Genomic DNA, 26,254 nt, shown 5'->3' with positions numbered 1-26,254 from the left:
CAGAAGTTGGAAAGTGTAGGGTCCTTGTTTTGTATTCTTTGGCTTCACAAAAGTCATTTGACTTCTCAACCTTTCAGCATGTCCGTGTTTCCATCCATGCACTGGGGATGACCAGCAGCACTCTTTTGATCCATAATTAGGTAGGAGTCCCAAAAGAGACAATGACCATAAACGTGCCTGGTTAACCTCCATCCCAGATCCCAGGAGAGAGAGAGAAAAAAAACAAAAACAAGGGGCATGATAAGAAAAAACAACACTGAATATGCTCCTCAACTATACTTGTAGCAGAAATAAAATCCTCCTAAACTCACACCTTTGATGTTCTGGGAGTAGGAGTAGCCCTTTGGTGAGGAGACGATTCTTTTTGTTCTGTTGCCTTGAAATTTGCTTTTAGATAGTCATCAATGCCCTCTCCTTGCCCACTTGCCCTCTTGTTCTGTGATCCATGACCGTTCTGCTTATGGTTGGCCCAAGGAAGGGCCCTGTGGCTGTCAGAGCTGGGAATGACTATTCTCAGCACATGGGAGGTTACCTAAGCCACAGCATAAACAAACATGGTTGCCTTCCCTCTTTAACAAGTCATTTTGTTCTTATTAAAGATTTGAAAAACAACAGAACTAACCAGCTGTTACCGAGCATAACGTGCCAGATTTTGCGAGTATTTTCTTTACATGATTTCACTTACTACTCCTGGTTAGTGACAGAGGCCTCCCCAGCCCCCTTTTATGAGGAGACAAGTGACATTCAGAGAGAATAGGTTGTGTCTCCATCTCCTTGAACTGTTTTAAACAGGACCAGGATTTGAATCCTGCTTTTATTTCATGTAAAACCCCAAGAACCTGCAGACAGTGAGTGCCCCGTCACCTCATGAAAAGCAATAGTACCTGCAGAAGGAAGATGAGGTGGGCAAGCTAGGAACACATCCTTAACCAAAAACTAAAATCCCTAGGATCCTATACAAGCACCTTCTTTCCTCAGATGTTCCTGCCGATCCTGAACACTTCCCTGCGGGCAGTGAGAACATGCACCAGCTGAATACAGAGGACAGCCAGTGCAGAACAGCATGTAACCCTACAGAAGCAAAGACGACGAGTCCCAGTGTGCTGAGGCGTTAGACACTGAAGTTCTTTCTCAGGAAGTATAAGACAGGAAAGTCCAGAATTACTACTCTCAGGATCTGATGGTCTTCTTTCTCAATGTAAGTCTCTAAAAGAACTGCCCAAATGAAATATACATTTGTTTAAGCTTTCCAATTTAATTTAGCAGGTAAGTCTATTATTCAGAAGAATGTATATGGAAGATAATGGTAACTTAGCCTAATGGTTCCTAGCAATACTATTTTTGTATATAATTATTTTTGTTGGGAGATTTATGTATTGATTTTGAAACTCAGAGTTCCATGGCAGGGCTGGTGGAGACGCAGGGGCAGGTACGGGAGCAGAGCAAGAGAGAGGAAAGGATAGAGTGTTGATCCACTCTCCAGACGGTCACAACAGCCATCTACTGCAGCCAAAAGATTCATCCAGGTCTTCCACATGAGTGGCCAAGGGCTCAAGCATTTGGGCCAACTTCCACTGCTTTTCCTAAGTCTTTAAAAGGGCAGTGGATTGGAGGTTGAGCAGCTGGGACACTAACAGTATACAAACAGGACACTGATGTCTTAGACAGAAGCTATACCACCGTATCACAGTGCCAGCCCCTCTAAGAGCTCCACTTGCTTCTTCCAGCATTGGTACCTTTGCATCATATTTTCGCATTTAACATCAAGGGTTTTACCATTATGTATACCTGAAATGTAGTAACACGCCCATCATTTTCCCATTGCCAAGTACGTATAACAGTACTTACCTACATTATCACAAAGACAAATTTAAATTGTTATCAAATTTCTGGCACACAGGAGGCACTCAAAAACCAGAAGTATTCTTCTCTCCTGCCTCTGACTTCAGGGTGTTCAACTGGCAAGTCCCACTCAGGTGTAAATATCAGCAGATCCTAGAATCTGTGAAACCCAGACTCAAACCTTAGTTCAATTTGGAACTCCAAAGTTTCTGCCAGCTGTGTGACCTTGGGCAGATATCCTACATTCTCAGAACCTTCTCTTCTTCTATAAAAAGAGAAAATAAATAAATAAATAACAGTCGCATACCACAGGGACACTGAGTTTCATAATATTTCATAATATTTCCCAAGTATCTGGCACAAGATAGTACAAAAATTGCAAAATAAATAGTTGCTTTTCTCTATCCTTAAACACCATGACTTGTCCCAGGCAACGGAACTAATGATCCGATTTTTGAGAAAATGCTTTATTGCATGATTGTGATTTCAGACACCTAGATATGTACCTGGAGGTCATTTTCTGATGTTTCATTGGCTCATGTTTAAGATAGGCTGGGGTCTTGTGGAAACACTTCAAGCTCCAACACGAAGCCAAGGTCAACACAAGTACCGCTCAGCTGTAGTGGCCATTGCTCTGTCTGCTGGGGTGCCCCTGGCAAAACTGTAGCCCAGCCCCTCCCAGAGTTTTGGAAAGCTTTCAGCACCCAGATGCTGTAGGCATGAGATTACAGGCCAAGAGGAAGAGGTCGAGGCTGTGGGTAGTATATTTGACAGGCTCACACACTATGTCCCTTGTTTCAGGTCCCTCACAAAGCACCTCTTTAGGACGAAAACAAGATGTTCTTTGTAAATAAAAGTTCATGCATTTGAGTAATGAAGTCATTTTCCAGCGCTGTAGTGAGAGATATTCTTCTCCCAAGCCCCCTGGACGTGGACTGTGGGCAGGAAGCGGGATGCGGGAGAGGAGATAGGCGCACAGGAGTGCAGCCAGCCGTCTGCCCCCTCCCTGGCACATGGGAAAGTTTGCTCTAGAAAGCGGGCCTCAGAGATCCTCTGCCTGGGGCTCTGGCCCGGTACCCCCTCCCACCCACTCTCCTGATGACTGGCGGGCCCACATAGAAGATTTAGATAAATATGAGACATCTGACACCTGGGAGGAAGCCACTGCCATAGCTGAATGTTCATTTGGCAGCCTTGGGGGTGCTGGGGGTGGGGATTGGAGTGCTAGTGGTGGAGGGGGGACGAGGGGGAGTTCCAAATTGAGCTAGGCTGGGAAAGACCCACTTTGGGAAGCTTAAAAGCCAACTTGGAGGGGCAGGGCCTGGCCCATGGAAGGTGAAAGGGAGTGGTGAGGATGGGCGTGGGAAGGAAGCCAGAGCGGCGCGGTCCTCAATCCTGAACCGGACAGCCAGGGAAGAGGCGGGCTAGAGCTGGCGGGGAACTCCCGATTCCTTGCTACATCTTGCTGATACAGGCTTCAGGCTCCGACTCTCAGTAGGCTCCGGAGCCAGATCCACAAGAGTGGGGGTGGGGGTGTGGAAGGAGGAGGGAGGAGATAGAGACGCTTACTCTCACTCTACTCTGAGTTGCTGCTGGGCTTCCTACAGCTGGACTCCGCGGACCCTGGGACGGTGACCCTCGCCCGGCAGCGTCGCACACAGGAGGCAGACGAAGAGCCAGGACCGAGCGCCTCCCTGCTGGATCCCGGCTGCTGTGCGCGGAGGGATGGCTTGGGGCTCAGCCTGGCTTTCGCTACTTCTGCCTCTGTGGCTCATTTGGGGCGCCCCCTGCTCCAGCGCGGCGTCGGGGGACGACAACACTTTTCCTTTTGACATTGAAGGGAGCTCAGCCGTGGGCAGGCAAGACCCTCTCGAGACAAGCGAGGCCCGCGTGGTTCCGGGACGCCTGCCGCCTGCTGCAGAGGTACTGTGTCCCCTCTTCGGCTGCCCCTGCCGGGGCACCTGCACCCCACCTCAGCCCCTGCCACACTCGTCCCCTCTCTCCCTTGCCCACTGCCGTGAGGGTTGCAGCCGGACTAACTAGATTAACTCAGAAACTGAGGAGAGTTTTACTTAGTCGATTTGGACGTGGTGAGCTGAAAGTTGAGGCTTTGAGATGTGTCTGTTCAGTGGCGAAGTGCAGGCATACTTTCCTGCTGCTTTCTTACCTGGACAGCAGCAGCTGTCAGCGCCATTCTGACCCATTTTGGCAGGTCACAGCACCTGGTGAGAGTGTGCCCACCCCGTCGCTGGCTACTGCTCCTCGGAGTAAAATCCAGTGCTTTGCTTTGTGTTGAGTTAGAAAGTCTTCTACCGCCCCTCCCTCCCCGCCCTTCTTTGCCTGGGCAGACCGAGTAGGTGGGAGAAGCTATTAGGAAACCGCAAAACGTACTTTACAGAGAAACCTGCCATCCTATGGCACAGTAAAACTAACCGGGACGTGCAATTGATGATATGCTCATTCCAAAAATTGCCGTTTGAATACTGAATCGCCTTTAAGTTGCAGACGTAGCCACAGTGTAGAAACTTGGTGATGGCAGTGAATCCAGAGTGATTTAAGAGTTCCCTGAACCCAGACTGACAACAGCAAGGCCAGGGCGTGGGAGATGCTACGAAGGAGGAAAATGAAGTCACCTAAGTTCATGGGAAAGGAAGAAGTAATTGATCTGACAGTACACACGCGCGCGCGCGCACACACACACACACACACACACACACACAATGGCTCCAACAACCATACCACTGAAACAGCTATGTGAGTCAACTGCAGTTCCAACATGCTGGACTGTTGCTGTTAATGCTACTCATTATTGGTACAACCTCAGCTCATTATTAATGGTTAAAAATAACATGGTTGTCCTTCACAGCAAGGCCTAACCATGTTCCCTAAACTGAAAGGATGGGGAGACCAGAGCTTTCCCAGCTGTCATCGTGGTGCAAAATGTAACCTCCATGCAAAAATAAAAGTGGGGGGGGGGAATGGCTTCTGGTCGTCCTCCTACCAGGCACTGGGGCAAGGCCAGACCAGTGAGACTACACAATGCCAAGGGAGCCTTCACTGCAGGCAGGCATTGTTCCCACCTGTTGCTTTGCGCATGGGAATTCCCTAAATGAAATGCTTGATTTAGGACAAGGATTGGCAGATAATGGGCAGGAGGCCCAACTACATTTGAATATTAGACAAGTAATGAATTTGGAGCATATCTTAAATACATCCATAGTAAAGATTATTTCATTTTTCACCTGAAATTCAAATACCAGGCATTTTGTATTTTTGTCTGTTAAATCTAAAGAGAAAAGCATACAAAAATGTTGGTGATGTTGAGTGCATCCTACAAAAGAAATTAAGAAAACAATTGTTTGCATTTTAGGGTACCTTAAAATGGATGTTGGCACCCTTTGCGACTTCTTATATGCTCCCCTGCATTCAGTGGAAAACTAGGCAGACGGCACAGCAAAGTTTTTAAATGTTGTGTGGTCCCAAGTGTAAATGTCAAACTCCTTGACCTGGGCAAGTTACACGTGCCTCAACTACAGATAAACAACTGAGAACTAGAGAAACTTTGGGTGCCTACTTCATACCTCAGACAGTTGTGACCATGGAATGAAATAAAACAGAGTGTTTAGCACAGCACCTGACATGGTATGAATGGTTTATACATGCTCAGGGTTATTATTATAAAATCATGTGGATTACGAAACTAAAAGAAGCATCTATTACTTCATTTTTTAAAATGGTACTATTTTACTTAATATTGCTCTTGCTCTGTTTGTCTATATCCTTCCAGCCTAAAACAGTGCCCTGTAGAGAGTTGAATTTGTAGTGTTAGTCAGGTTCAAAATGTTACTCAGTGCCTTTGATTCAGGGAAAAAGAAAGAAGATACTAACTGTTCCGGGAAGGCCGAAGTATATGGTTTTGAAAGGGTGGGGCTGAGGTAATGATGTTCCCACGGCATAGTTTTGCATAATGCCTCCAGTTAGCCTGTGGTCCCCTAGCCTTCCCAACAGCCCACAAGCAGGTTTCTCATGCTCTTTATTGCCAGTCAGCAGACCTGGAACCAAATACATTTCTGAGACTTAATAACATGGCACAACTACTTCATTGGATTGGTATAAATATGGGTGAGTGGGTAGAGGGAGAGAGAAAAAAGAAAACAGACTCATTATTTATGGGAGAGGTCCAAACTGTGGAGGATATCTTAAAAATAGCCCGACTTTATTTGAGTTGGATTGATATGAATGATTATTCCTCGGTTCTCCTTCAAAGGGAAGGAAGAAAAATACCAAGGCAGTTGTGGGACAGTGGGAGGTGTTTGGCTGATGTCCTTCCTGCGGTTTTCCCAGACTCCTTGATCGCAGGCTTTTGTCCTCTGCATCTCTGGATCCTCAGCCCTGAACTCGGACATGACTCTGACCTGCTGTGGGGCTTGGTAAGAATCAAGCCACAAACACACGGGACATGCACAACATGAAAGCAAAGAGGAAGTCTCTCCTTTCCTTGTAAAACAAGCCCAAGCCTCCCCAGGAGGCCAAGAATCTGAAAAGAGAAACACACGGGGTAGCGCTGGGCTAGTCCAGAGAATTTTCCCATCTTCTTTGTACTTTCTGACAAGCAATTGACTGTGTACACAACAGCTGAGTTTATGGAGAGAGCAGTTGTTCAGAGTGAATGAGTGTGGACCTTGGGAAGTTTAGTGTTTTTAGAACAATATTCCATGTTCTACTATTTCATATTCAAGAAAGGGGTGGCTATCCATTTTATCATGCATGACTACAGCAAGTAAAACTAGGTAGATCTCTTCTTGACCAACTAAAAATAGCAAAATCACTTAAGGATGCATGCAGGAGTGAAAATAAAGAACCGCCCGAGCATCAAGGAGCCAATATCAGCATGTTCTTGGGAAGAAAGATTCTTGCTAATTGAGAAGTAGGAGATAGACAAAGTCAAGAGTACTAGGTTAGAGACAAACACCCGTGGTTGCAAAGGAGCCACTCAGAAACTCAGAATTAGAGTCAGATAAGGATTTCATGAAGGGCCAAGTGGGAGGTGATGGAGAGACAACGATGCTATTATGCTTTGATAGATAAATGAAAAACTGAAGAAAAATCACTGACAATATCGAGCAAACTCACCTGAGAGGAGAAAATAGGACTTTATTTCCTGACAATGAGTTTTGCAGTTACTGCTGTGTTAACATCTGTACAGTACCCTACCCTGACAAACTGACTGCCTAAGACAAGGTACTAAGAAAACTCATTTTGAGGGACATTGGGACATTTCCTCCTAATTTCATTTTAGATATGCACTCACATGTCCCAAGACATTGTTACGGCATCTACCATTAAAGGGTTATAGAATGGTTATTGTTATTCAAAGACTTTAGATCTCTTTCTGTGTCTTCTGTCTCTCTGTCTCTCTGTCTCTCTATCTCTCTGTCTCTCTCTCATTTTTTTCCTCTTGGTCCCCTACTTTGAGAACAGTCCTAAAGCACCACCTTCAGTTCCTGGCCTAGACCATAATTCTATACTTGTTCCAACAATTTCACTAGGAAATTTGAACCTCTCCCATACAGTCATTTTTGTCAACTTTTTATTTGGTGAACAAATTTTAATCCTTATTGATCAATAAAATAAGCACTAAGAGTTGGAGCCAGCGCTATGCATAGTGGGTGCATAGTTTCTGCAATGCCAGCATCCCATAAGGGTACTAACTTGAGTCCCAGATGCTCCACTTCACACCCAGCTCCCTGCTGATTTGCCTGGGAAAGTAGTGGAAAGTGATCCACATGCTTGGGCCCCTGTACCCACGTGGGAAACCCAGAGGAAACGCACTCCTGGCTTGAGGCTGGCCCAGCTCTAGCTGTTGCAACAATTTGTAAAGCATATAAGGTAGAGGAAGATTATCACTCTCACTCTGTATTCCTCCCTCTCTCCCTCTCTCCCTTGTCTCTTCCTGTCCCTCTCTCTCTCTCTGACTCTGCCTTAAAAATAAAATAAATTAAAGCACTAGGAGGACAGAAGAAAGGCACAGTCCCATCCCTACCCTCAAGGGGTAAGCAATCTAAGAAAGAGAAAATATTTAGAAGCACTGTATGATCAGAGTAGATTAACATTCAGTAAGTGTGGCTACTAACTGGTGTCATGTAAATAATATGGGAAGAGGATGACCACAGAGATGGATCAGATGCAAACAACAGCCTACTCACAATATACCGAAGAAGGACTTTAAACATATTCCAGAAGAAATGGAAGATAGTAGCTCCTGTGGTTTACAGCTTTCACTGATTCAGTACTTTCCACCTGCCAGAGAACAGTGTAAGCATTTCCCAGGAATTGTTTTTAATCTGATAATTATTAATTTATTACACAAACATGAAAACAAGGCATAAGCTCTCTATCTGCTAAGTAGCACAACCAGAAAGGAGTATGGAAAATAAATTCTATTGTGTGTCTACAAAGGGGTGACCAGTCAAATAGCAGTGTATCTAGGAAAAATTTTAGTTTTTGGAATTCCTTTAAAGGAAAAATTTTAAAATGCCATTCAAAAACTTTCTGTGTAGTGCTTGCTATATTAGTATCAGATGTTGAATAAACTCTTAAGAATTTGAATTGAGATAACATGTCCCTTCCCCATCAAGTCTAATAACCACTTTTTAAGCTATTCTTGTATTAAAAGAAAAAAAGTACTTACTGATTTATACTATGTTCCATGAAACTACCTGTCTTTAACTTAGCTCTCAACCTTGAAAATTGTGTTCATTTTAGAGATGAAAAAACTCATGTCTGGTAATGGCAAACTGTCCAGGATTCTAAATTCCATGCTCTTTTCCAAGTGTCCTTTCATTAACTGTGACATTTTCTTATATCCTGTTTTCCTTTATAATTTTATAAAGGAGGCTGAAGCCTACATTAGAACCTCTTGATTTAGGTTAACAGAGATGTCAGAAGAGCACTCCTAAAGAGTGCATACTTCACTGAAACAAAGTTGTCCTTAAATTTCTAGAAAATAAAGAATTCCATTTCCTAGAGTACAGGAGTTTTCTAGTTCAACTAGCGGAAGTGATTTTTTAATGTGATAAAACGTAATCACCATAAATGTTACCAATTTAACCTTCTTCAGGGACACAGTTCAATGACATTAAGAATATTCACATTGTTATACAACCCTAAGCACCGTCTATCTTTCTAATGGAAGCCAATTAAACAAGAGTTTCCTATTCATTTCCCCACCCAGTCCCTAGCAACCAACATTTTCATTTCTGTTTCTACACATTTGACTAATCTAGGTGTCACATATAAACCCAGTCATGCAGTATTTGCCATTCTGTGCCTGGTTTATTTCACTTAGCATAACATCTTCAAACTCCACCCTTGTTGTAGCATCTTTCAGAATTATGCTCTTTTTAAAGACTGAATGCCATTCTATGGTAGGAAAAGACATTTGTGTAGCAGTTAAAATACCACTTGAAATGCCTATATCCCAAATGATACCTTATTCCACTTTCCTGCCAATGCACACCCTAGGAGCTGGTTGGAACCCTGACATTCATATAGAAGACCTAGATTGAGTCTCCACATCCTGACTTCAGCTAGGCTCAACTTTGGTCCTTGTGGGTATGTAGGAAGTAAATTGTGGAATGAGAGATCTCTGTCTCTCTCTGTCCCTCTGTGTCTCACTGATTTTCAAATATATAAAATTAAAGTAAAAGAAAAATTCTTTTTAGAGGCAAATATATTACATTTTATTTATACATTCATCTATCAATGGGCATAAGCCAATGGGATTTTATCTACCATTTGGCTATTGTGAATAATGGCACTATGATGTTCAAGTATTTGAGTCTGTGCTTTCAATTCTGTGGTGTATATACCCAGAAGGAAAATAGCTGGATGATATGGAACAGAGGAAGTTCTAAAATGCATATTTTTATAGTACAATGAAAGAAATGCATCGTATCAGTTGTGGGTCCCTAAGTAACAGGAAAAGCAAGGGTTGTCTCTTCTGGAAGGATAGCCACTTCTCAGCATTGCCAGGTCTGTGGCTGTTCTGTTTGTTTGTTGTTGCTTAAGTTGATTTATTTTTATTTATTTGAAAAGCAGAGTAGCAGAGAGATAAAGATAAAAACAAAAATGGAAAAGGAGAGAAAGAGAAATCTTCCATGCACCAATTTACTTCCACAGCTAGGACTGGACCAAGCTAAAACCAGAGGCAGAAACTCCAGCAGGGTTTCCCATTGTTGTGGGGAATTTTCATACAAAAAGATGAACGCTACTTCAGTTCTTGTCTCACATGAAGGAAGAATTTTCATACAGACGATTTCAGTGTGAAAAGCGAAATTTATTAAAGATAGGAAGCCTCCTGGACAGCACCGAGAGGGAAAGTTCAAGAGAGAGACTCCAGTCAATGGTGAAAATGGTGTTTTTTAAACTCAATTTGAGTAAGCTGAACAATGGTTAATAATTAACTAGAGGGCAGCGACATGGCCCATCAGAAGACTACAATTGTAATCCTGTCCGATTTGTTCACGATAAAACAAAATGCCACTCAAAGGGTGTAACTGGTAACTTCATTCCATTCTCATGAAGAACTAAAAACTCAGAATGATGGGAAGGCACTTTAGTCTTACTCAAAGTACCTGCTTGGCAGAAGCAAGCACTTTGTACACTTTTAAAAGAGACTCCTCCTTTGCTCATTCCAGCAGAGAGGTGATCCTGACTCCTATTAGCCCCTCTACCTGTCATGCCATCTGAGTGGTAAGGACAGAATCAGCATCTGTGGCTTCCCAGAGCATCAGCCCAAAGCTGGATTGGAAGCCATGACTGGACTGGATTGCAGTTTCTCTGATATGGGATAAGGGTGTCCTATTCAGTGGCTTAACCCGTTGCAACACATTGTTTACCCTCTCGTTTTATTTTGTTTGGCTTTTTTTCGGAGGAAACAAGAATTTGAAATATTACATGAAATTGGTGGCTCAAGGTTTATTTTTTGTTTGTATATTGCATTTTGCTTTTTTGTGCTTTTAATTCCCTATAGGTTAAGTGTTAAGGCTAAGTAGGTTAACTATACGGGGCAGATTCAACCCAATAGCTGCGCAGCTTCTACTTCATAATAGTTTAAATTAACCTTTTACCAAAGTCGTCATGTGGACTTAGGAGAAAAAGGGCATGATGTGAGTTCTGCTTCAGCTCTTTGGCTTGGTTGACTTAGTTCACCATTTAGAGGCTCAGTTCCTATCACTATAAAAGAATAGAAATGTATTTGTTTCACAAAATTGTGAAATTTATTTATTTATTTATCTATTTATTTTAAAGATTTATTTATTTTTATTGCAAAGTCAGATGTACAGAGAGGAGGAGAGACAGAGAGGAAGATCTTCTGTCCGATGATCCATTCCTCAAGTAAGCACAAAGGCCGGTGTCATGCTGATCCAGAGCCAGGAGCCAGGAACTTCTTCCGGGTATCCCACGCAGGTGCAGGGTCCCAAAGCTTTGGGCCGTCCTCAACTGCTTTCCCAGGCCACAAGCAGGGAGCTGGATGGGAAGTGGAGCAGCCGAGATTAGAACTGGCACCCATATGGGATCCTGGGGCGAGGAGGTTAGCAGCTAGGCCACGCCGCAGGGCCCAAAATTGTGAAATTTAAATTAATATGTGTAAGCCACCTAAAACAAAGTTAGTTCTCAGTTTTCTCATTCTGTCTCCATTTCTTTTATTATCTACCTCTGGTATTCTGGTAAAGACTTGTAGAATGTTGTTTAAAGTAGTTTGTTATCTAAATAGCTTTGTCCTGTAAATAATTTTGACAGAGATACAGACAGACCTGTCACTCGTTGATTTACACCCGAAGTGCTGCCAACAGCCTGGTTGAGACTAGAGGTGAAAGATGGGCACTCACTCCTGGTCTCCCACATGACAGCAGGAGCCCAAGTTCCCGAGCCATCACCACAGCCCAGGGGTCACGGCAGCAGGAAGCTAGAATGAGGAGCTGGAGCCAGGTGTGCCGGCTCAGGCACTCCAGTGTGGGACATGGGCATTGTAGCTGGCAGCTTGATGGCTAGATCGAGTGCCCACTTTGGTTTTCAATTTTTACATACGAAATGACTAACTATCCAACATTGGAGAAGGGAGGGAGCAGTTTAGCTACTATAACCGTTCTATATAGCTGTTCATGAAGCTGCCTTTCCCCAACAATAGAATAATCTGAACAGTTAAAAGAAATGGAGTTTTTTTAAGTCTGTAGAAAGACCAGACAAAAACCTCAACACCTTTGTTATGACGAGGAAAATAAGCTTTTTTTCTTTCTGCAAATTTCTAATTGGATTTGTCACAGTTTCTTGAAATAAATAATGTCAAAAATATTGCCTGCATTTAGGATTTTTCTTTATTCATAGTAATTATACTTCATAATAAGAAGAAACAATTAAGACATTTGGTTAGGAACCATTAAAATCAGATGGCCAGTGTAAGTTTTGAACTGAAAAAAAAAATCCTTGGCTAATTATTTTATAAAACAAGTAAATCTAATAGGTTGTTCAGATATAATGACCATATAGAACAATATTTAAATACTACTGTATTTGAAAAAAAGCAGCTTTTTTTTTTCTGCTAGTGTGGTAAAGTTAAATTCTGGGAAATGGTTTACTAAAGGGAAGTTTAACCACAGATGTTTGTAATTCCAACTTAAGTTTCCCATCAAAGTCTTAATGAAATTCAGCTGCCAGCAGTTCAACTCTGAATCTGAATCTTTTTATCATGAGAAACTTGGGGGAAATAGCATTCCAAGGCTGAATGGTAGTGGGAAATTTTCCATATTCAAGCCCAAATCCTTTGCATAAAGTCAAAGCATATAAAGAAACTAATCCTGTTATTTTTAAAAAAATTAAGGGAGGTATGTGCAGATGTTCTTTGTATAAATTTCAAAATGATATCTTTTCATTCCCAGGACTTTATTAGGTTTCTGTGGTGTTTTGGTGGAAATTAGAAATGCTGTGTTTACCTAAATGGAGTGAAGTATCTACAGTTATGAGTTCATGAGAACTGGTCAGTTGGCAACATCTCATTCCATCAATGGCCTGTGCATTAGTACACGTCTTTTGCAGACTGGGTCAGGAATCCCTGCCACACATCAACTAATGGGACCCCTGAGCCAGGTGCAGATGAAACTTAGCTGCAATGGCATATAGCGTTAAAGGAACTCAGAAACCTTAGGGATCAAAGAGATCTTCAGTAAGGCTTGCTTCAGGATGTAACTGGTACAGGGAACACTCCTGTCTGTGTACAAAGTGCATCTCAGTATGGCATACTGCACCAAGCAACTTTGGAAGCCCAATGTTAGTCCAAGGATTGATTCGTTCAGGTAACCAGCTGGAGGCAAGAGACTTGTCTAACGCTGGGATGCTAAGGCTCCAGAACCATGTAGGATCACAGTACAATGTAGGGTTTTAAGACTAAAATCGAGGCAAGATACTTCATCCACAGCAAAGTTAGTCTGTGGTGACTTTCGAGGTTTGTATCCATGGTGTGTGTGAGTTTCCCATTAATAAACAGTGATGAAATTTCACAAGCTTGGCACGTTCTCTTCCTGCTGATTCTGCCATGAGTCCTAGAAGTAGCAGATGGGCTCTGTCAATCCTCATGTCACAGGTGAAGTGCTGAACGCTGAATATGTGTAGTCTGGACAGAGTAAATGTTTGGAGTGGGCTGCTGTTTCCTCGCAGTGTATGAGTACTTACTGCATTATATATTGTTCCCTTAAAATTGTTCTTCTATGATCAATTCCAGTAGACAGCTGAATCTCCATCTATGAAAGATAAGCCCTGAAGTCTTGAGTGCATCACAGAGCTCAGAATAGAGATCTATTCGAGTGCAGAGTCAGTGAGTGGGGTATCCACAGGTATATACCTCAGAGAATGAACCGTAGAGTCACAGGAGTTGTGGAATGCATCTGTAGTTGAAGAGACCTAACTGGGGTGTGGGGTGGTTGTGTTGTTTTCTCCCATGAGCACAAAGCTTATGAGCTGCAGCACAATGGATTGGATCATCTGACTTTTGGGCTCCATTCTCTCTGATTGTTTCAATGGATTTAATCATCTTTAGCACTGGAACCACAAGTCATTACATGACTATGTCTAGGTATTTTCAATGGAACATTATTTTTCTCCTAATTTGTAATTATCCCCTTTATTGTTTTTATTTATTGTAATGTTGAATTATTTTAGGAGATTCTCATAGAATTGAATAAAGATGGACTGAGCTTATAGTTAGATACAGTGTTTCTTCACTTGATCACTCACAACCTGAAGACCCTTACTTGCCAGGTCAACACTCTCACATTCTGAGGCTTCACCAACCTAAAAGGGTTGCTTTTAGTCTTTTATTGTCTAATAAATCAAGCACATACAAGTTAAAGGGAATCTGGGTTGATGAACAGAATCACATAGTAATAGCTGTTACCCTAGTTAAAAACTTCAAGCTATGGGAGTCTAGAGCCCAAGGAAAACACGGGCTTTTGATTAGAGGGCAAGGGTAAGGATAGGTGTTTGAATGGGGTTATTTTCCCTTGTCCCTAAAATTGCAGATGTGAAGGTGGTGATGACCTGCAAGTCAGCAGGGTACCAGTGCAGCCTTGGAAATGAACCTCTCCAAAGTGACACAGCAAAGAGGCTTCTAAGAACCTGTTAGCTACAAACACTGAAAAGCACCCCAGGTGTGATCCCTGTATACAGCTGTTTCAGGATGCCAACCCCTACTTCTTCTAGAATCTTCAGGATAACCCCAAGCAGGCAACTCCACTACACAGAGACAGCAAGATACAACACAATTATGGAGGAGGCCAGGCATATGTAGAACTGCCAAGGGGAGAAACATGTCAGTTCATAACAGCTAAGTATCAGGTGGAAGAATGGCAGAAAGATATTGATTCATTATAGGCACTATCTAAAATCATCTCTTTACATCACATGGCACACTGTTGTCCACCAAGTCATAATTATACTACGGAGAAAAAGCTCGAACCCTTGCTACAGACTTAGTAGGACACAAGATTTGTAAGCAGATATCTCCAGTGAAATTTCTAGAAGCCAGAATTGTCAGTGTTGAGGTGTGGGAATGCCTTAAGGGAAAGGGGCTTTAAAACATTACTACTTAAAGTGTGGTCCAAAGATGGCAGCCTCAGCATGACCTGGGCATGTGTTAGGGCTGCAGAATTGCAGATTCCTTTCCAGAGTCAGCATCTACCTTTTATTACACCTGCCGGCAGTTCATATGCACATTAAAATATGAGAAACACTAGGTCCTAAAGTACAATTGGGTTTGGATTATATATATGTGTGTAAACTCAAGAAGGGGGAGGTATTTTTTTTATTAATTATGAGGAAAAGGGACAAAAAGTAAAATCAAATGAACTGTGGCTAGTGAGGAGGCTTGTAACTCATCAGGCACTAGACCTTAGCACTAAAAATTTTAAAATAATAAGACCACATCTCCAAAGACAGCAGAAGGAGCTAACAAGGCAGCATCACTTCCTGAATGCACAGCCCATGACATGTACAGATTAAGAGGCTTTGAGAAAAGACACGGGATGTCATGACAGATTTTCTACTCTCACTTAACCCTTTGCAGAATCTGTAGCCTATACACTGAAACAGGAAATGGGGCCACTGTAGACTCCATGATCCTGAAGGAAGGGGAGGGGAGGCAGGGAAGAACATACTAAGAAATTTTCTTGAAAATAGGATAATGCCCAGACTCTTTTGAAGCTACTGGGATTCTGATGCTGATCCTGATCTGGTCACATTTCCCCAGAGAGTACAGAATGTTGTCTGTGTTCTACACTGGGAAGATAATGAGATATGGAAGGGCCATGTTCCCAAAATGAGAACTATTAAAGCTATTCCTCCAGTGGATGCTTTCAAGTGGGACTGAGACCTGCAATAACGTACTTTTGCATCATGGTGTGTGTCTCCTTCTATATTAGACTAGGCAACCTGTACTCCTAGATAGCACTGGGTCACCCTGACATAACTTCAACCTTAAGATTGCATAACAGCCATAAATGATCTATAGGCCCAAACCCATTCTGGTCAGGTAGCCAGCTGGCTCCCCAAAATCTTTTCCTTTTTAAGATTGGTTTTATTTGTTTGAAAAGCAGAGTTACAGAAAGACAGACAGGCAGACAGGTAGGCAGGCAGAGACATCGTCTGCTAGTTCACTCCCTAAGTGACAAGAACAACCAAAGCTGGGTCAGTCTGACATTGGAAGCTTTTTCCTGGTCTCCCACATGGGTGCATGGGCCCTAGCATTAGACCATCTTCTGCTGCTTTTCCAAGTTTATTTGCACAGAGCTGGATTGGAAGTGGAGCAGCTGGGACTCAAACCATCATCCTTTTGGAATCCCAGCCCAGCAAGCAAGGGCTTTACCCTCCATGCCCATGGTGCAGTGCCTTAAAATCTTTTTAACTTGAAATATTGAATGCTCAATTAAGACTTGGTGTGTCCAGGGTATTGTTATAGGCATTTTATGAGTATTATTACTTATTCTTTAGAATAATCCTATAACAAAGGCATTGATATTAACACTGCTGAGGAAACTGTATCATACAGCAATTGAATAACTTAAACCCAAATCTGACTTCACATTCTTTTTTTATATATATGTATTTTTTATTTCGAATTTTGGATTATGTGGAACATTGTTGTATAGGCTGGGGTTCTCCCCCAAGCTCCCACCCCCTGTCAGATTTTTCCCATTGTGTTACATAGTTAGTCCTTCATAAGGAATCATAATTCTGTCAGTCTCTTATTTAAGTGTACTCTGACATTGTCGGTACAGACAATGTCAGACATCCCATTGTCCAGCATCCCATTGTCTACACATGTCCAACAGTTTCATTGAGAATCCATCTTTCGTCTGGATGCAGGAATGCATGTTCCATTGTACCCTCACATCTGTATCTGATAGACCCCAGTACTCCATCACTATGCATCACCATAAGTGAGAAGCTATGAAACAAGGTCAACCACCCGTATGAGTTAGAATAGCCACAACAACAACAACAACAAAAAATTATAGCACCTTGAAAAAATAAAGCGTCTCTGAGTAACCAACACATGAGTGACAAGAAGGAAACACAGAAGTCTCTTGGGAAAAATGATGCCATCATATACTTCACGAGGTGGCTTCACATTCTTAACCACTCTGTTGCAATTATCACCTAATATTTGCTTCAAACTTCAGAATAGATCAGCAGTAGCTCAGCACCAAAGTTCCCAGTTCTAGCCAGGAAGGTCAGAGGGCTCTTACTAGAAAACAAACCTGTAAACAACATTTAATTAGAGTTATGACTTTCCTTTAAGTGTTGAAGTTACAGTCACCCACCTGCTTCTACCTTCTGTAAGACTTGGAGGCTCTTCCATGGACATGAGTGGAAAAAAATATGACATAATTTCTAAAAGTGTATATAATTGTGGGACCCCAGCTAAGCTGCTACATTAATTTTTCGGTAGTATCCCAGGTCTATTTGTGGATCTACAATTCAAAATAATTTGAAAAGGCTGAGGAACAAGTTTGAACTGCAGTTTTGTTTTTTTTTTTTTTTAAAGGACCCAAGGGGAAATGATTAGACAAGTACATCAACCACAGGAAATCCTAGTGAAGGTTTAGAAAGAGTGTGCCGTTTAAAATATTTCTCTACAAATTACAATAGCCAAAGAAAGGAAACTGGGCAACAGATAGACTTCAAGACAAACTAAGGGAAACATAGGCTGATAACTCTTTTCCTAGAAATTACCAATGCTGCAAAGAACAACTTGTCTGAAATAAGCGACTCATTCATTTAGCACAAGACAGGAAGAGGCTGATTCTCAAAGGCACCATTCAACACATCAGTGATTCCAATGTAATGAACCCAGGCAGTCCCTTCTCGGGACCAGGAGAATGGCTGTGGCATTGATCATCTGTGAAAAGCACTGTAACGTGGAACTGGGGATGGGAGGTATATTAGAGTCCCTTAAATTCACGTACTTTATTACTTCTCTTCTTCCTTTTACCTTGCTATGTTAGCCTGTGAGGGCTGCTAATACACTAGAACAGCTTAGGTATCAGCAGCAGGCAGAAATTTATTATCTCACAGTTCTGGAGCACCAGCAGGGTAAGCTGGGGAGGTTCTGCTTGCAGTGTACTTTTTTTTTTTTAAAGATTTATTTTTATTATTTTTTTTATTGGAAAGGCGGATATACAAAGAGGAGAGACAGAGAGGAAGATCTTCCGTCCGATGATTTACTCCCCAAGTGAGCCCAACGGCCAATGCTATGCCGATCCGAAGCCAGGAGCCTCTTCCGGGTCTCCTGCGCAGTTGCAGGGTCCCAAAGCTTTGGGCCAGCCTCAACTGCTTTCCCGGGCCACAGGCAGGGAGCTGGAAGGGAAGCGGGGCTGCTGGGATAGAACCGGCGCCCATATGGGATCCTGGGCGTTCAAGGCGAGGACCTTAACCACTTGCGCCACCGCGCTGGGCCCTGCAGTGTGCTTTTGTGACCTTGCCTCTGTGCACATATACAGAGTGACTACTCTTGTATCTTCCTGATCCTGTAAAGACATCCTTTCTCTGTGATCTCATTTAACCTTTGTTATCTCCTCAAAGGCCCTACCTCCAAATATAGTTACACTGAGCTTTTAACATATGAAATGTGATTGCACCAGTTCAGTCAATAGCATTTATTAGTTGAAATGTGTTCAGCAATAATTTATTTTAAATGAAGAAAAATAATGTATAACTGCACAGTAAAACTTCTGATTAAAGAAGATAAGTAGTGGTAACACCATTTTTTTTTAAGATTTATTTTATTTTTATTGGAAAGGCGGATATAGAGAGGAGAGACAGAGAGGAAGATCTTCCGGCCGATGATTCACTCCCCAAGTGAGCGCAACGGCCGATGCTATGCCGATCTGAAGCCAGGAGCCTCTTCCGGGTCTCCCACGCGGGTGCAGGTTCCCAAAGCTTTGGGCCAGCCTCGACTTCTTTCCCAGGCCACAGGCAGGGAGCTGGAAGGGAAGCGGGGCTGCTGGGATTAGAACTGGCGCCCATATGGGATCCGGGGCGTGCAAGGCGAGGACCTTAACCACTGTGCCATCGCCGGGCCCAATAACACCATTTTAAATATGATCAAAAGTAAGGTTTTTTCATTTACTTTCAGTTACACATCTTTTTTAAAGAGTTATTTATTTATACTGGAAAGTCAGAGAGGAAGAGAGGCAGAGAAAGATCTTCAGTTTGTTGATTCATTCCCTAAGTGGCCACAATAGTCAGAATTGAGCCCATCTGAAGCCAGGAGCCTAGAGCCTCTTCCCGGTCTCCCACACGGGTGCAGGATCCCAAGGCTTTTAGGCCATCCTTAACTGCTTTTCCAGGCTACAAACATGGAGATGGATGGGAAGCGGGGTCACTGAATCCCTGCGCATGCAAGACAAGGACTTTAGCCAGTAGGCTATCATGTCAAGCCCAGTTACATATCTTTATAGATATGTCATCATTACCTGTAATTCTGCATTTTGAAATGTGGAGAATATTATGTCAAGTCCTATACTGCCACCTTGTATCATTAGGTGTCCAAGTACACCTGACTGACCTGCGCTGATATCTTTTATTATAGAAAAAGCTAGTGACTATCTCAGCTTCTGGCAAGTATATTATGAAGATGAATGAAATATAGCCAACGAGGTAATACATGTACACTAATGATATAGTGCAACTAAATTGGTGTGAAAATTCTTAGAGGTTTTTATTAAAAGGAACATTTACTCCTGGTAGGAAGTACTCTGATGATTTCATGGAAAAGCTGGCATTTAGGTTGACTCTTTGAGGGGAAAAAATGCAAACTGGGAGCACAGGATGAGTAAAGACAGAGACATGAGGTTTCTTTTACCAGAGAAATAGTTCCAATTTGTGCTGGGCCACAAATAAGAATCAAAGCTTACAAAGCTTACAAAAGCTTACAAAGCAGACAATGAACAGTATCTATGTGATCTGGAAACAGGCTACTGAAGTGGGAGCAGGCAGCAGGGAACCTGAAATCAAGATCCTCAGGTTATAAATTGGTGACTATCCAATAGAGAGCAAGAAGGACCTGTATTCGGGTGATGGCCACAGACTGGAGAACAGAAAAGAAACATTGGAACCACTGCCAAGGGTCTACCAAGCTGGCAAGGATGAGGGAGGAGTCTAAGACGTTGCTCCTGTTGGTAGAGATTTATCAAATTATGGGGGAGGGGACATCTTTACAGGGACCTTTTAGAAAAAGATCTACTACATGAGTAGTTTTCAGGCTGAGAATCTATGGACACACCTTGGATGTAACGTAGGATGAGAGAGAGGGGGAGGGTGAGCAGCAAGGGGTTGTGGCTCTAACGCCCTCAACCAAACTACCCACATCTTTAATGTTCTATAGATGAATTCCATATGGAATTTCACTTTTTCATTTTTTTCCACTCTAGAATGATTGGATATGCTGGAGTGGAGCCTCCTAAGATGATATTCTAAATAAAGCCAAGTCTCCCAAATGTTACTCTAAACCTTATTCAAATTAGGGCCTCTTGGGTATGTTCCAGAGGTACACACACCTGCCTTGGACCAGCAAACATCACTGATTGCACAGAGCTGCTTAAACTCTGAATACCTCTGTAACAGCTCCAAACACAACCTAGAAATACTTAAACAATCAGCGCTCTCCTGAGAGATATTTTTATGCTTCCTGTTCCCTGTTCGATGATATTTTTGGCCATATCCTAGGAAATTAGGAAATTCCACTTTGTCTTATCATTACCTGGGAGTGCTGAGGGAAACAACAAAGGCGTTTAAAGAGAAGGTTTGTTTGTTCAGGTTTTTTTTTTTCAATTATTCTATGGCAGTGAATATCATCTCATCATAAGAGGCAAACCACAGTCTCTTATTTGTATCCTGAGCACAAAACATAACTCTCTCTTACCCTTCTCTCTCCATTATGTGCTTTATTTGTGGTCAGAAGCTATTTTTACAATCTCTGAAAGACAAACGGCTTCCATTAAGAATGTTACGTCTATGGAAATAGGGATAATGAATATAACAGGATTTATTTTTCACTTGAATTTTAAAACAACCCTATATGCATTTTATAATGTCATTAAAGCAAGCTATAGATTGTTTTATTTTGCTTTAGAAAGTATATAGGATACGTAGAAAGAACTGATCTTTGGTAATTGAGGAAGGATTCCTATTCATTTCTCAATCCTTAACTTGAAGAGTTTGGTTTTGATATGATATTGGGCAAATGTTTTTCACTACCGCCCAATAAACTGTTGGTTTATTGCATGACTACAAACCCAATTGGAAAGTAATTTTAATACTTACAAAGTTTTTATGATTTACCAAGTATTTTCCTACATATTTATACTTTTGATATTCTCACCCATTAAACAAATCAGGCAAACGGTTAGTAATTTAGTTCACAAAAAAATATTGATATATTGAATGACTAGCTCATGCCTAACATGTAAACTTCCTGAGATGGGAGGAAGCTTCATAAAACCTTAGGCTGCTAGAATAGGAAGAGCCTAGAAATAACTGTGCTGCTAATGCCATTGAAAAGGAGGAAACTAAAACCAGAAGTTGAGTCACTTCCTCAATGTCCCATAGAGAATGTCTAGACATGGAGCTCAGTTGAGTCTCCTGGCTTTTGAGGTTACCATTTTACCCTACTACATCATAGAGCACAGATGCCATCAAAGGAACAAATAATGGTAGTGGGCAGCACCTGTGGTTTGTGTGTTGGGACATCAACAGCCTGTAGACTATATTCATCATTACCGTCTTGTTGTATCTTAGATAACCATTTGGACCTGAGAACTAGAACATTAAAAGCTTGTTTGACCTTTGGTCATTATATTTACTTCAATTTGAACTTAATTTATAATGGCATCATTCATCCCTTTTCTGTCATGTCAGAAATTTGTACTTTGGCCCCATTGATAGTCCATCTCTTAATTAAACTATCAGTTCAACACCTCTTCTTAGAAAGTAAGAATTCAAGTGTAATAATATTTCAGAATTTCTGGCTAGAATTTTCTGATTGTCACATAAAAATAACACATCTTCAATCTTTTTAAAAAGGAAGGAAAAATGACATATTTTAAAAGTGAATAATAACCTTTGTGTTATAACACAATTGAAGAACTAATTTTTAAGTCCCCAGACCATAACATATCTGCTAACCCATTCATTCAGCCATCATTCAAGTTTCCACTGTAAGAAATTTCTCCACCATGGAGCAAAATAATTGAAACATGAGAAATGAATCAGGACAATAAAATATGCAATAGACTGAAGTGATCTATCTGGCTGTTGTGTCCTACTATAACATTCCTGATCTGCCTTATAACAACTCTGAGCTTAGACATCTCCATTTTCGCTTGTAGAGCTTTCCTACTATGATTTCAAAGCCTAATCATCCAGTCTTTCCACAACAAGAATGACTATCATATTCAGATGTAAAGATACAATGCAGTATGCATCTCTACTTTCAAATCAAAGATGAACTCCCAATGAAACAGTTAAATATATCTTGACAATGTCAAGATAACTGAAAGAGCAGGATGGTAGACTTAGGACTGTTTATGAAAAGCTATACTATTATAATAATATGGCAGCAATTAGTGAGGGGGAGAGAAAAGAAATCCCAAAGCCTATGGAACTGCATCATAAAATAATAATAATAAAAAAACTTTAGTATTTAACTTCCCTACATTTGAATAAATAAAGCATACATATGTATATATTTACATATATGTATGTAAATGTAAATGTTCTAACAAATATATATACACATTCCTTGGGTAATATTTAGCCTGAATAAGTATATTTTTGTCTTAAAAAAAGAGAAATATTCTTGGCAGAACCATAGAGCATTATGGTATAATACAGAGACTTCTCTGTGAATAACTTCTCAGAGATAACCTGAACCGACTAGGGGACAAAAAATTATGGGATCTTCAAGACTAGGGGGAGCAGGTAGTCAGCAAAATAGAAAGATCTTCCAAGGTTCATTTTCAAAACCATGGGCATGGTCACATCTTCCTCCATCCCCAGTCTTTCCCTAGTCTTCATTGTGAGGAAGATCCTTATATTGCAAGGAAAGTAAGTAATACTGACACCCTTGCAAGGTTGAATAACCTCAAACAGTGTTCATAGTTACTTTATAAATGAAGTACGTTTTCCTGTGGTTTGATTTTAAACTGATAGCATATCAACATGTTTAGTGGAAATAGCATTTGACCTCTTTTTCTATAACACATCATTTAGTCTCAGTTATCTGAAAATTCAGTGGACTCTTATTTTAGTGTGTGTGTGTGTACGTTTATTATCTCAGTTTATCTAAACTATTTTGGTTTTCATTTGATTGCAATCTTTTTTTTTAATGTGTTAATATAAAATCATCTAGAAAAAGTGATTTTTCCTCAAAGTCATGAATCAGCATGAATTTCTTTTTACGTTCAGATATTCTGAGAAATTTGTAAAATTATTTTTTAATAAATAAGTAAATAAATGGTTATTTAGTTAGTTAGTTTTATTGGAAAGGCAGCTGAGCTGATCCAAAGCCAGGAACCAGGAGCTTCCTTCCTGTTTCCCATGCAGATGTAGGGTCCCCAGGCTTTGGCCTATTCTCCACTGCTTTCCCAGGCCACAAGTAGAGAGCTGGATGGAAAGTGGAGCAGCTGGGGCACAAACTGGAGCCCACATGGGATCCCAGCTAGTTGAGCCAACATGCCAGCCCAAGAATTTTGTGTATTTGAAAAAAAAATGAGGGAGGGCCTGGCGCAGTGGCGCAAGTGGTTAAGGTCCTCACCTTGCACACCCGGATCCCATATGGGCGCCGGTTCTAATCCCAGCGGCCCCTCTTCCCATCCAGCTCCCCGCTTGTGGCCCGGGAGAGCAGTCGAGGACGGCCCAAAGCTTTGGGACCCTGCACCCGCGTGGGAGACCCGGAAGAGGCTCCTGGCTTTGGACCAGCATAGTATCGGCCGTTGTGCTCACTTGGGGAGTGAATCATCGGCCGGAAGATCTTCCTCTCTGTCTCTCCTCTCTGTATATCCGCCTTTCCAATAAAAATAAAATAAAAATCTTAAAAAAAAAATGAGGGAAAAATAAAACTGAGGCTAAGCTTTATAATATGAGAACTATTTGCTAATTCAGCTACTCAATGACTATGCTACTAAGAACAGAATGCTGAAAACTTGAGTGCACCAGGCTCTTTACTTACTTCTTGATAAGCACTATGCCAATTGAGCCAACATACAACTACTCAAAGAGCCAATAAGTCAAATATTTCTGCCATTGTATCCCTCTGGGTAAAATACATTGGGTAGCAGAATGAATAAGAATAAAATTAAATTATTTTCTTTTCATAGTTGAGTGACATCTCCTATATATTAATTAGCACTTCTAAAGTTCCTAATTATTAAACCAGAGAAGAATAACTCCTGAGATCTTGGTGCCCACAAAGAAATAACAAGACTTCCAGCTGTGCCTCCTGCTTATTTCAGGAATCAGGACAGGCCTCCGATGTTATCTCCAACGTTCAGAGAAATAGTGGCATACACATGTGAGTAGCAAGCCAGACACTTGCTAAGGATGTTATATAAGTTTAATGACTGGTATTCAATCAGTCCTTGTAAAGAAAGTTCCAGCAAATGGAAAAAAAAAAAAGCAAATCCATTTGGTGTCGTTATTGAGACCGATTACAAGTGTAGAATGCCTGCTTTGAGCAATGGAACAACAAATACAATTTTCAGTCTTTGTACCCTGTAAACTGTCCTATTATTTCCAGCCTTCCAGCTTTAACCTGCCTTCCTACACAGCCCTGCACTCCACCAAAGACCTATTCCATATTAAACGTAATTTCTCCCTGTCTTCACTCGCTCAGCATTTCTTTGTACCTCTCATTTTATAAAAATATTTGCTCTTTCTTTTTTTTTAAAGATTTTTTAATTATGTTTTTATTGGAAAGGCAGATATACAGAGAGGAGAGACAGAGAGGAAGATCTTCCGTCCGATGATTCACTCCCCAAGTGAGCGCAACGGCCGATACTATGCTGGTCCAAAGCCAGGAGCCTCTTCCGGGTCTCCCACGCGGGTGCAGGGTCCCAAAGCTTTGGGCCGTCCTCGACTGCTTTCCCAGGCCACAGGCAGGAAGGTGGAAGGGAAGCGGGGCTGCTGGGATAGAACCGGCGCCCATATGGGATCTGGGCATGCAAGTCGAGGACCTCAATATTTGCTCTTTCTTCCACATATTATAGTAAGCTGCAGATTTTACACACTTCCACCAAACTTTTGCAGGCCAACAGGGTCCTTGAGTCACCTTCCAGTTTCCCCAGACACTTGCTCTGGTACCTTTGACATAACTGAAACTCACAAGAACAAAATTGCTTATATATTCCTATTGTTTGTTGAATGTGTACTTTGTGCTGGCCCCAAACTTGGCCCCCAATAATACTAGTACATGGGATAGATGAACTGACTAAATGACCACAGCAAAGACTGAAAGTCAAAACCATGTCTAGTTTTCCCTTTGTGGCATGTGTAATTATATAATTGTACAGTTCTGAAGGATAAGGCATTTGGGGGCTGGACATCAAGAATGACCCATGGTGCCCCTACACTGCTCATTCCGGGAGTTCTACATTGCAGGCGAGAATGCCTTTTAAGCTAAAAGCTTTGTCTTTTCTACTGTATATGGAAAAATTGACTATGCTGTTTCATGGAGAAGGTCTAGCTAAGAAATGTTTATATTGGAACAAACCCCATCTCTAAATCTGGGCTTGTTGCTGAATGGTATTTTGTTTCCTTGGATCAGGGAAGGGGTCTGGAAACATCTGTGACTGAAGTATTGTTTCAAAATCAGCACAATTTTCCCCCCTCAAAAGACAGATAACAGAACTGCTTTAAATCAAACTTTCTCAGCCTTCCCGATGCATTTCCTTTCATAAGTGTGCATCGTTTTGTTGTCATTAAAATGACAGTGCAGGGACTGGGTTTGTAGCACGTCAGGCACTGTCATGTTGCCTGCAATCATTTTATTTTCGCTTCAGTCTGTGTACTTCTTCTTCCTTTTTATGTGCATACCAAAGCAGAACAGCTATCTGGATCACAACAGCTATTGGGGGGCAAACATTCCACATAGCAAACAGACAAGAGACTGTAAAATACCTCTGAAACTATCCCCCAGAGTCACCCCCTTAAACAAGAAATGTGCCAATCACTTAGGCCATTTATGAATTAAATAAAAATATTAGCTAAACAATGCCCCACATAAATCCCAAGATGAAATCTTGGCAGAAAGAAGTTAAGGAGAAAATTTGTAGAAGATATTTGAAAATATGAAAAAAAAATA

At 41.6% G+C, this 26,254-nt stretch overlaps 1 protein-coding gene across 2 annotated transcripts in view; it reads left to right on the top strand.

Annotated features, from left to right (window-relative positions):
• The first annotated feature begins 3,567 nt into the window (after positions 1-3,567).
• The window catches only part of LAMA4 (laminin subunit alpha 4), a 140,611-nt gene continuing 117,924 nt past the window's right edge, over positions 3,568-26,254 (top strand). For both annotated transcript variants that reach the window (XM_040983146.1, XM_040983145.1), the window contains exon 1: positions 3,568-3,765. In XM_040983146.1, the coding sequence (XP_040839080.1) occupies positions 3,568-3,765 (198 nt within the window). The remainder of the gene's footprint in view (positions 3,766-26,254) is intronic.

This window comes from Ochotona curzoniae, unplaced genomic scaffold (genome assembly GCF_017591425.1).
Source record: "Ochotona curzoniae isolate NIBS_2020 unplaced genomic scaffold, NIBS_Ocur_1.0 contig_3819, whole genome shotgun sequence".
Lineage (NCBI taxonomy): Eukaryota > Metazoa > Chordata > Mammalia > Lagomorpha > Ochotonidae > Ochotona > Ochotona curzoniae.
This window is presented reverse-complemented; position numbering and strand designations above follow the sequence as displayed.